The 12653-nt window shown below is 45.0% G+C and overlaps 1 protein-coding gene across 1 annotated transcript in view; it reads right to left on the bottom strand.

The window, feature by feature from the left end:
- Positions 1 to 3776: 3776 nt before the first annotated feature.
- Positions 3777 to 12653, bottom strand: part of T265_07575 (hypothetical protein) — a gene marked incomplete at both ends in the record, with an annotated part of 20152 nt that continues 11275 nt past the window's right edge. Inside the window, 2 exons of the mRNA XM_009173132.1 lie at positions 3777 to 3857; positions 9422 to 9566. Coding sequence (XP_009171396.1) covers positions 3777 to 3857; positions 9422 to 9566 — 226 coding nt within the window. The remainder of the gene's footprint in view (positions 3858 to 9421; positions 9567 to 12653) is intronic.

Here is a 12653-nt window from a genome sequence, read left to right as displayed (position 1 = left end):
GCCGAATGCTGGTTGCCAATGTTGAATCCAGAACGCGTCAGAATTTCCAGAAAGTTATTTCCGCTCATGCTATATATGTGAAGCGCTGTACAAGTGTTCCTGGCTTCCTTATGGGCGCTAATAAACCTTGTGAATCTTTGGTGGTTGTTTTCACTTGAGCGCTAGCTTGGGAGGCTCAGAACCAGAACTAAGCTGAGAAAAATACCGTTACTACAGAGCCCTTCGAGGGAGTAGGTAGACTGACGTACGCAGCACGTGACCAAGCCAGTGCAACCGATGCAGATCATCTATCGAGGTTGAGTTATTTCTTCCGAATACCATTCGACGTATTTCAGCATTGCTGATCCGGTGTCCCCACCAGGCTCGGACAATGCTCCGAAGAAATCGACGGTCAGACGCAACACGCAACTCGCGTGTGTCATACGACGCTGGCCCACACGGGCCATGGTTCCAGGACAACGATTGTCGAACATATGTAGACGTGTTATTTCGACTGCTCGAACAGGCCAAGTCCCACAGCCAGTTAACATCCTGTAATATCGCCTGCTACACACATCTATTGAGATTCAGGTATATACCGCGTTGCAACCTCGTGCATTAACCCCACCTGTCAAACTACAATCAGGACTAATACAGATTCCAATGTACATACTACACTACAAATTTTTCTGCCCCTTCTTTGACTGTATGTGTCATGTTCGGTGACAGCAAGTCCAGTCGGGAATTGCTGACCATTTCATTCACTTTCTCTGTTGTATTGCAGTACTCTCCAACTCACGTAATAAATTTCAGAAAAACTAGTTCATCATCTGGGGAGTTCACTCTCATCAATATTTATGTTTGATTCCCCTATCCACGCCACCTTTCTGCGTGCTAATGCCGGTTTGCTCTAGATCTCGTGCACAACTCGTGCTTGATCGCTTGTCTACTAAGTAAAAATCTACCCCTATCTTGTCTCATGTATCTAACAGATACCAGCAACATAATTGTGGTAATAATGCACATTATCATGTGAGATGCCTTCTCAATTTCGCCAGGCTTTACTGATCCCACCCCATCTCCTCGTCTTCCTATGCTTTGACCTCCGGCAATGGTGCCCTGTTTGGCCGTTGTCCACTCCACCTGACAAATTATTTGCACCTGCAGAGATCCCTAACCGGACCAGAAATATACCTGCGATCTTACATCGGCTTCGCTCTACCTCTTGGCCCTTGGTCAACTTAAAAATCCCGCCGGCCAAATGATTGCACTTCCCAGCCCAGGGGCCTCAAATATGGCGTCCGTTAAGAAATTGACAGCATACCCGCGACTATTCCCTTCTCACTCTGGACCATACCCTCTCTTTCACTCGTTCCATTAACCACGAATACAAACATGCTTTTCATCTAGTCCCAAATACGTCCAGGACGCGTTCATTCCACTCTGATGAACCTCTTGTTTGGATTTAGCTTTGTCGGCGGACTTTCGGTCTTCGCTCCTCACAAAGTAAATATCTTTCTCTAAAGCTCGCCTTTTGGCTTGTGCATTGTCACCAGCTTAACCCTCTTACTCCTCTACAACAGCGACATCGGAGAGTCACCTAGGTCTCACTGTACACCATGATTATGTGGTTCATGATGCCATTCATCCGCATTACTGATCACTCCACTTCATCAACCCCACGTACGCTTTTTGTGACCCTGTCCATTGGTCTAAAAGTACAAAGCCGCGGGGCCACAGCAATGGTTTTGGGTTTTATTTCAGTTTAACCGGGTGAATGACGCCAACGCCGCTGCTTCATCAGCTCCGTTGTTGATTCCCAATTTTTTGCTGTTTGCCATTTTCTTGTCGTGTGTCAGCCCGGAAGCCTATTGTTTTGTCCTCCCTTGTTTTATGTTTTGTCCGCCACCTTCCAATGACATGACTGTAGATCCCCCGTGTGAATCGACGGTGAACAAGGGTAACTTTCCTTGTTTTCTGACATGTTTTTGTTGTTGTTTTCTCATGAGTAACATGACTTACACCTGTTTATTATGACACCGTTTCGTTTTCTTGCTGCTCGTTTTCCCCCCGTTTCTTTCCTACTTAAGGTCTGTTTATCCCTCAGTAACTGATGTCAATATTTTGTTGCCCGTCTGTCATTGCCTGCAAGTTCGTCTCGATTGCACCAATTTTGAGCGCCCACTCCGATGGAAAAGCGGCCGCCCCCCGAGTGTCGAACCCGGACCCTCCGGACGGCAAGCGAACGCGCTACCAACTGCACCGACCCGACGCCCGGAGCGGCTGATTATTTTGTATTACCCATATGCCGCACCTGGCAGATAGCCTTCGCCAAGATTTGTTTTAAACGGACAAAACCGCGCAATCTGACCTGTTGCGCGACACGAGCGGCTGCGTCGACTCCGACCGAAAGACAGTCCCTCACATCCCGAACGTACTGACTCCTGCGCCGTTACGGCCAACTCACACTCTCCGATTGGCCCGATATAAATCCGTGCTGTGACAGTGACTACTTCCCGCTCCTACTGATTGCGTCATTGTTGATTAACCAGTTCCTGTCAGTCTTCAATATATCATCTGTTGCCCCACGTCTGTCTGCTCCTATTGACTACTGGCTACGAATTGCGTATAATCTAATAGTCGCAATCATCCTGTGAAATCCTTAACCGTCCATATCTTGCAATGACCTTCCTCGATGTTTTCACCAGAGAAAAGCGGTAACTGTGCTTTCTTGTCCATGCAGGTTAAGGGAAGTCCACGTCTACATTGAGTGATGCCCACTGACCATGACGCTGTTCCTCTTCTACGCAATCCCATTTACCCACGGCCCCCGCTATTCGTGCTTTTATTCTGACTGTAACAGTGTGCCAATGCCAGACGTTATGCCACCGGTCAGTTGAGAATACACATTATCGTTATTATTATTATTGTGGATTTCCTGAATTAAGGGCCGAGCTCATAATCCATAGCGGTGGGCAAAGCGGGGGTGCCATTGGAGGGTTGATCTTTTGCGAGCCTACCGTAGTACAATGCAACAGAACTACCCTCCCTTCAAGGCGTACCCGACCACAAGAACCCTTCATCCCTCATGCAACTTGGCAGATCTGCGGAGTAGTATACTAACAATCGGTCAAAATTTTGGCATGTACAATAACGAAGAACTCTAGCGACTGAAAATTTATGCGGCCGAGGGAAAGCAGGCCAATAAAACACCTCAGTCTATCTGAACACGTATAAATCCCCTGCAAAAGCCAAGTTGCGGAGGCAACTTAGGCGACATTTAATAGTGAGCCAGTGTAAGCAGAATGAAGATATATAAAGCGTGTGCACTATAACTAAGCGGTGATGAAGTGTTGCTCTGAGTAATCATATCAACGATAAGCCCACTTTGCTTTTACGCGTTTTACGGTTTTGGAGCTGCACAAGAATTTCATCTTTTCAGAATCTCCAAAAGGCTGCCTCTCTGTGAGTTCATCCTGCAAGGAATGCAACGCGCGAAGAGTGAATCACGATCCCCAAATGAAGGAAACATATGATGAGCACTCAATATGTCGAAAGAAAAATACCAACTGACTTTGCATCCACATATCGACTGTATAAGTGCCCGGAGATCACGAAAGGCGATGCAGAAAAACTGCGCAACGAGCCGATCTCGATTACCTGCCTGCACCCAAATTACACGTGTAGGTGGCTTGTTCCTCCAAAATAAGAATGTATTTTTACTAGATACGGTTATGTGAGTGCATGTCGGATAATACAGTTTGGGCCCAAAGGACGCAGCTTGTCACATCTCCACACTAACTAATAAATTGGGGCATGTAGTCCATATGCACCATCCGATGGAAACCGAGAACAATTTCTGTAGCTTGATTCAGAACCTGAAAATTATAAGTGTGTAAACGGTACGCTTTCCAAAGTGTTCATTACATCGTTACCAAGAGGAATGCCCTCAGCCACGGGGCATTTGTCTACTTAAAAGAATCCGCTGTTCTGTTTCCTCATTTTCCGCTGTTTGCAGGTTTACTGTCGCGCGTCCGGCGGGAGGACTTTTTTGCCCTCCATCTTTTTGCTTTCACCCGGCACCTCCGAATCCTAACGTCTACATCGGGTTATATCCACAGTTCACGATACTGTCTCGTTTTCGTGCAATCCCCTGGACCCAGAAAACTCGCCCTTACAATGTGCTCCTGCCTGACGGTAAGCCATCCACCAGTTTAGAATTAACATTACTATTATTAATTCCAGTATGGGCATACACTCATGATGAAAGTATGAAGCCGACGTGCCCAGATAAGTGCACGTGTTTATGATCGTAGGGCAAGTGTCTCTAAGCAGGCTAACACAAGGTTGGCAAAAACTTAAGTCAAGGTCAGAAGGCGCGATATCTCAGTCGAAGTTCCTCCTTTGTCCCGGGTTACTGGAAATTATCATCCCCCTTATCCATCCACTGGCTGTTCCCCACACGTCTACTTCCAGATTGCTGTTTTGCTCACCCATCGACTACATATCACTTGCTTCATGTCCAACAGTGCGCCTAGTGAAATAAACAAAGCGCAGGTATTACAAGCCCAGGTTTTTTACTTTTACTACTTTTGGTGTCAGAACGCTCCCAGATATTTGTTCATGTACATTTAATGCGCCGATGATATTATTCTCTTTTTAGTAGACCCATTAGAAATATCAGCTGATTTTGATAAACTCAATGATTTTGGTGTATGCTCTGCACTCATAAAATGAGAAGCACAGCCACAAATTCGGTAAGCTGGACTCAAGCGTGCTGATAAACCGATCGAAATGGTGGATATTCTTTTCTATATGTGACATCGCCATGACTATCACAGATATGGTGTGAAAAAGTGCAGTGGCATACGTCCTACTCCACGGACTTAAGTGTGTGTGCCCCTTGCGGAAGAACCCCGAAGTCTTCATGTTTAACCCTCGTTGCCCACAAGCATCGATCCAGTGTGATACGAGCAATGGATCAGTGACGCCGAAGAACATCGGGTTCCAAGCAAGCCCCTTCTCCACAGAAAGATCGGCTGGACATACCATTCGCATGATGTACTCGCCAGACCACGTGCTTTGCGTGCTAGAGTACAGTTTGTCCCGTAGAGCAAGTCACCTTGATAAAGACTTTGGCAGATGAGTGTAATAAATTTATGATTCAAGAACGGAGCATGGGAGCTACTTCAATTCCGCATAGCCGCGTTAGTACCCGCCATCTTTCCGGTTCGGAGCCGCGGGATGAGAAAACGAATTATTAGTGACCCGGACATTTTTGTTGTGGAACGCGGCCAGTAGCAGTCATCCAGCAAGGCTATCGGCCTTGCCCACCAGCTCTCCGCCCAATACCACACTGGACAAGTCGAGTCATTCGGCATCGATGAAGTGACTGTTTTGCTGTCTCCAAAGATTCGCATTTATTACTTCATTCTCACTCTATCCAGAAATCGGAGATGTATCCACTGGGAACACAACACTAGGGCACACAGTCGTATGATGGGTGGCAATATAGTGCAATTTTTGTCCGAATCGGACGGTTGAGAAGTTTTCGGAATTACTCGTGGTCTCGCAATCTTACTCAAATGAAAACAACAAAACAACCATGACACTCAACGACCACATTTGCCTCAGCACAATGGTGACACTTTTGTATCGCGGTTCCAAACTAATTTCTTCTCCATTTGCTTACTGAAAAATTAAAGTGGCGTGTATACTGAGACACATGTTTCACTCCTTGATAGTGACGCGTGATTGATCAGACGATGCTCGCACCCTTCGTCATCATGAAAGTATACGGCCGTTTAGCCACATCAACCAGCCTAGTACAGTTAACACCAAAAAGTTTCACAAAAACCTTATTCCGCTCTGCCATGTCCTCATCACATAATGTTGCCGACACTCTCTATGAAGGACAGAGGTGAACTCCAAAAATGCTCGTGGAAAGCCTACCACGCGCTTGGTGCTCAAACGTCCCCGCTTAAAGCGCGATCCACTGCACCACATCCTTGTTACGTGACTAGTTCAGGTGACTGCGTCCTACAGCAATAAAACAGGTGACAAGTCCCCTAGTATAGTTGAAATATTTTTTCTTTTACCACTGCACCACATCCTTGTTACGTGACTAATTAAGGTGACTGCGTCCTACAGCAACAAAACAGGTGACAAAGTCCCCTAGTATAGTTGGAATATTTTTCTTTTGTAAGACAAGTAGGCGTAAAGATTTTCCCTAAATTTGAAAAGGGAGCATTTATCTTACTGAACGGATGCCATCTGCATTTTCCTCGAACTGAAACTCTCTAGAGGTCTCAACTGAGGGATGCTGCTTTCAACGAAAGTGGAGAAAATGAACAGAAAATCTAGCCATAGTCCCAAACTACTTGGGAAAATCATTGGCGTGAAATGAATATTTCTAAACACTGGAATTACATAAAATGACGCGGTTTACTTGTGTGAGTGCCAGAACATGTAGCAGCTTGGCAATAAAACTCAGTTGGAAATCAATGCGTGTTGGAGATTTTCCCTCGGAGGAATAGCACTCGCGGAACTAACATTTCTGTAGCACGGATTTATAGCACATTGCCACGGTTTTATGGGCCAACAAGTCTTTAGGCGATACTTGGAAGGAATAAAAACGTTAATAATATTCTTCGAGTTGACAAGGGTTCCAGCAATAATGATAATGTGTACTCCCAACTAGTGGGTGGCAAACCGTTGATCGTGATCATACTCTCTCAGTCACAATAAAAGCACAATTGATGGGATTTGAGGGTACTGAGGATTACGATGAAAATAGACGGTGTTATAAATAGTGTGCATATCAAGCTGAAACAAAATCAGATCGTTAGAATTCCAGGGCGGCGGGAAACAACAGAATGAGGGGAGGCAAAACAAGAGTCCTCCCGTCTAGCGCGTAATAAAAAATTCAAATCGCGAAAACTGAGGATCAAAACAACGGAACTTCCACGGAGATCAGTGCTCACAAAAATTAAGTCGGTCCTAATTTCACTCGGAACGTTCTTTCTGATGTGAACGTCTTTATCCAGCGTAGAATTCCCCCTTAAATCCCATAAGATGCAAGTGTTTGATGCAGCGAGATGTGTGAAATTTGATCAAATGTTCTGAAGAGTTGAAAAATATGGCAGCGGTTATAAGTCCCTCGTCCTTAACATGGGTCACGCTGTCCATGAATACAAGCATGTCGGTCACACAAGAACGGTTTGGGAGAAATTCTTATTGAACCGGGGATATAAAGTTATTGATAATAAGTTGATTTAGGGTGGATTACTTCGGAATGCGTTTCATCACCTTGAACGGTGCACCAGTGAAGCCAGTAGGCATGAAGCTGCCGGGCGATATTTGGCCACCAATAAGTTAATTTACGTAACAGCCGCTTCATTCCAATCAGAAGTAAGGTTTATGGTGGGGTCACAAATGGCTTAAATGGGGATGATGAAGTGGAGAAAGCAGCAACACGGAGAGCTGGCAATGGTGTACGGTTAAACTGTATGGAAGCTCTTGTATCGCTTTTGGTGTGGAGTTGGAGGCAAATGTTCCCTGGGGTAAGGAGTCATGTAAACACAAAAGATCAAACGTGAACTGCACAGAAAACGACAAATTTTTAAATTAATACTCAAATCAAACAGAATTATAGTGGTCCTGCTGGACGGGATTCAGAGATTCTTTCTCTTGAAGATTTCTGGCCAAAATGCGCTGCGGCTCGCCCCGGTTCATTGGTGACAGTGGAATACCCGGTGGCTTCTTTAATGGTACCATTAATTTCCAACATACACGAGCAATTTTCCACTATCGCTGGCTGTGGTTTCCCCTTCGTCAATGTTCTCAAACCTTGTAAGGCCGACGCCAGGGGGCTTCAAACTGGATTTTATTGGCTTAAAGCTGATTGTTTGACCAGAATCTGACGAGGCGAATAGTGTGTGCTTATCTTGTTTTGTGGATAGTGAAATACGGTTTCTTGGATACTTGTTAGCGCTGGCCATTGAAAACTTTCCTGCTTGGCACAAAAATGACTCATTCGCTAGGTTTGCTTTGCTCTACGAATTTGTACACAAATGGTAAACCGTTTTGCAAACGATCAATATCCCATCTCATCAATACCTCCCCACGGATTTCGAGATAATTGGCAACGTTTGCGTTGAATATTCTCTGGAATACGTCGGGTGAGACCTCTAGCCTGGATACAAAAGAACCATTACTGAGCTGAACTTGCCCGATGAATGAATATGACATTTTCCCGATGTTCTATGGCATATATCTAGGCCAAACGAAATCTGCCCAGCTGGTTGCAGATGTCTTGTTGGACCTTAACTAACCATTTAAGGCATTGGTTTACCTGACTCATGCATTCACTCTAAAGATGGCAGGTGGTGTACGTTAACAGTGAGTGCTCACTCATCTGCAGGACAGCCCCCTTTACTATGCGCTTCATAAGCGTTTGAACCTCCTGTCCCAGTGCAGCGAAAACCGGTTTAGATTACGGGTTTACATTTTAAAGCTCATAAGGCCGCTGCGAATTTATGAGTCACATTCCTTCAAGAGAATATTCCACGATATCTTAAGCTTCGTACAAGATATGGCGTGACGCGGTGTCGTGCCGAACATTTTGTCCGAGGTTATCAGAACAGGAGGTCCAGACGGGATTCAGCGAAGCCTTCCGTTAAAATCAAGTAGGTGCACAAATGAACGCAGTATGAAGGTTTAAGACACTTTTGAATAGACGACACAGTTCACCCAAGTTCACTGAAAACTCACCGGAAATCGTAGATGGAGACAAGTACAGCTAAGCGCGTTTATCGACACAAGACTGACAGTTGCCGATGAGCCAATTTTCTTGTTTCTCTTCAACTGAAGAATGGTTGTGCTCTCAGACCGATAAGTTGGACCAACCGCCGCGCAGCTGTGCAGAAGTCAGTGATTCAAAAGGCACGGCACCTTAAGAAGACCCTTACCGGATGCAAAAGAAAAGTGCCATATTTGTATGTATGCAAAATCAGCCGAATGTGAGGCTAGAACTCGTGATCATGCCTGAATCGGCATGTTTCCCACAGGTTGGGAAATAAACCTGTCATTGTTGTTGACCTTAAAGACACACCTTAAATCGTTCTGAAAGCATAGGTCTACCGAAGCGAGCTTTCACATAAAGGTTCAGCGTTGGACGGCATTTGCTCTGTAGGACGAAGTCCCCTCAGAGAGTAGAGGTTTTCCTAAAAATTTGTTTGGTCTTACGCAGTGCCTACTTTAGGCTCAAACTTTGTGTTTTTAATGCTGACGGCATGCAACCCACCAGTTGGAATAAATATTAGTAATAATAATAAGGTTTATTCCCAACTTGTGGGTGGCATACCGTCTGGCATGATCCTAGCTCAGCATGACGTCTCCATGACGTCTGTAAGAGATTCTGTGGAGAAATATGCTTACTCACCTGCTTTTCCCTGTACTGACTTTGAAAGTCGTTCGTTGTAGCATATAAGCGACAATTATGCCCTCCATGTCGGCGCCAAGTCAAAATGGGACAGCCTTTCGAGGCCTCTATAGGAAAGTCTTCCGCCGCTGAAACAGTCGCCCCTCTAAGAAAGGCAAAGTAATTCGTTGAGGTCAGTAAGTTTGGTGGATTTTCCACATAATAGTCAGCGTGTAGTGTGCTGGTTTTGTGGCGGGGTACTTTCCGCGCCTATATGTTGAGACTCTGATATTGTTATGGAGAGGATTATTTTGTCTGCGGTCAGCAAGAGCAGAAAGTACGATGAGGCAGCCGAGACTTTGCGTTTCTGGCAAAATAACCCGGACTGAGGTGGTTTTTTGGCATACGTAAAACGCCCAACATAACCATCCACTTAGGAGTCTCCAGCGGCAAAAAATATGCTGGTTAGTTAGACCGCGTCTATTTTTCGTGTCAAATCGAAGTGTGATATAGAGAGGTGGCGAACCCTTTCACGTAGCACACGGATGTGAGCGATACTATGAATAGTCCGGGGATGAGGACCGCGTGACTTTCAATGTGCCCGGTTGGGGACGCTGAGGGATAAGATGGCTCAGCGGTATTATTGACATTATTGTTGCCACTTTCTTTCCAAATTACCTGAATGAGTGTCTAGAGGTATAGGTGCTTCGGAACGATCGTGTCAAGCTGGCGCTAAATCCCTTTTCCATCTACTTTTTTGCTCCATATCAACGCCTTTAAACAAATAATTTTTGTTGAAGACTGACGTCGTGCTATCGATAGTGATGATGAGATAGTTTGAACTACGGGAAAGCCATTTGATTGAATATGACGATCGAGGTGGAGTCGTCGCAACGTCCTAAACTTGTTCACTGACCCCACCATGCGTGAACCTCTTGGGTGTGTCAGGTTTATTCGCCGGGGCTTGAAAAAAACGCCATAAATTGGGACCAGCATGGACCACGTTCGTTCTTGGTTCTTCGGGGGACGCAGCCTGGTTTATTTCTATCGCCCAAAAAAAGTAATAGAGCGACCGTATTTAAATTGACAACCCGAAAGGGAAGTGTCAAAAAGATTTGCTTTGGGGCACTGGGGTATAATTTAGACCGAGTTCGGAAATAACAGCCTGCTAAAAGTGACTGTAATCTGTGACTGCACTGAAGAGGACAAACTATCCGACTGCAAATAACGATAATCTGCATGCAGGCGGAGATAGCGAGCAATGGTATTACGCCGTCGATGAAGGCGGGTGTGGTCACACGTCAGTATGAGGGATGTGGATCAGCCAAGTAATGCATCGCTAAATTTGTGGGTAGTTGTGAAATGAGGCTAGGCATGGGGTTGGGCGGAAAGGGCAGAGGAGTGACTACATGGTTCCCACAACTGTGGCTGAAGTGTACGACTTCGTAATCAGCTCATGTTGTTAGGCGGTGAGCATTATTTTTGTGGGATTATTTTACATTAGAGATTGCTAAGCCAGAAGAGATGGCTCGAGATTCATCAAGACAGCTTTTGGAAAAATCCGGTAACGCTTAATTAGGGAGCAGATGAGGGAGCTGCAGACAAAGACTAGCTAGCTTTACATGCCACAATGAAAGGTAGCATACAGACTAGTTATATTCATTGCTTTCTGGTACTGCGTGCTGCTCTATAAAGGGCTACCTGATGCTGGAAGTTTGGTAGGTCAGAAGACCCAATAGTTGGAAGCATACAGGGGGATGGGGTCGGATAAAAATGTTAGGTGCATGGTTGAGCCGCATGCATGAGCTGAACTAGGCGTAGCACATTACCGTCTACAGAGGAATTCATAGGAGTTGCAAAATAAATTGCTTCACAGGCGTCACACCACGGGCATTTAGTGATTCTCTGTCAACTATCACATCACATGGCATTTTTTACCTTGATTTGCACGGTGTTACAAGTGAACAACTGCATTTATTATTAATATCTTGCATTACAAAAGAAAACCTATGTAAGCGACACAGGCAACATTTTTGTTTTAATCACTGCAGAATGTGGAACATGAGTTGACGAGGGCTTTTTGGAGGAGGATATACATTTTAAAGGATAGTCGTCAAACATGCATTTCTTCCCATCCTTATTGACATGATGCGCGGGTGGGATGGACGTGATATGAAAAGAGTTGATGAATGTCTGGAACAGAGTAGCAATCAAAATGACTGATCAGCTAGGACAAATGTGGGCGGGCAATAAGGCACATTAAGAGGATGGGTTATGTTTTTGGTTTGGGGGGTCCATCCGCCGCTGAGAGGACCAAACTTGCTTGACAAAATTAAGGCAATATAGGTTTCCTTTTATACAAGTTGAAGGATATTTGTTCCTTGGGCACCTGAAATTTGCTTTGCGATCATCATTGCGACCATCATCGGGGACAAGTGGCATCGAGAGTGGCATTCTGTTGCTTATGTGTTCAGACAGTTGAGATTGCGGGGTAAAAAAAGGTTAAATACTTCGGGAGGGACGATGACAAACCCGCACCTCAGATATAGAGAAGAGCTTTCTGGTAGCCTGAAGTTCAAGCAGCTTTCACCACTTTGGCGCGTCTGAGATGTGGAAGCTTTTTTTGGTTAATGCCGGATGCCGAAGAGCACAAGAGTTGTTTACAAACGCAAGAACCGGAACTGATAGGCGATTTACAACAACGAATCACCTAGTTGATGCTAATGCTATCGTGTAAGAGCATGGGACGATCACGAATTTTGAAGTGGACGTCAGAACCGTTACTTATATTGAGCCTTGTGTATGTGTCAGGAAGCGGTAGTATGGTTGTGTTGTGTTTCGGAGCTCTAAAGTAGTAAATCTGACGGCGAGCATCTATCTGCTCAAGGCTAAATACAGGGATAAATTACGTAAGTTTGGTGGTATCCTTGAATTTGAGATTTCATGCCTACGCCACTGTACATTATGGCTTCCCGATGCATATTCTCGGGGTATGCTCGAGTACGCCTGTTGTTGTTTAATCATATGGTAGCTGATTTGTTTGCCGATCCACTCAAATGCGCACTGACGATATCTCCTCGACATAAGACGGAAGATTTGCAGACCAAATATCAAGCTCGCCGAACAGATCAACTACCAGTTGACCAACCAACACTTGTAAACAATCCTTTAATAATAATAATAATAATAATAATAATAATAATAATAATAATAATGTTTATTCCCAACTTGTGGGTGGCATACCGTCGGGCAT

The sequence above is a fragment of the Opisthorchis viverrini genome, assembly GCF_000715545.1.
Source record: "Opisthorchis viverrini unplaced genomic scaffold opera_v5_175, whole genome shotgun sequence".
NCBI lineage: Eukaryota > Metazoa > Platyhelminthes > Trematoda > Opisthorchiida > Opisthorchiidae > Opisthorchis > Opisthorchis viverrini.
This window is presented reverse-complemented; position numbering and strand designations above follow the sequence as displayed.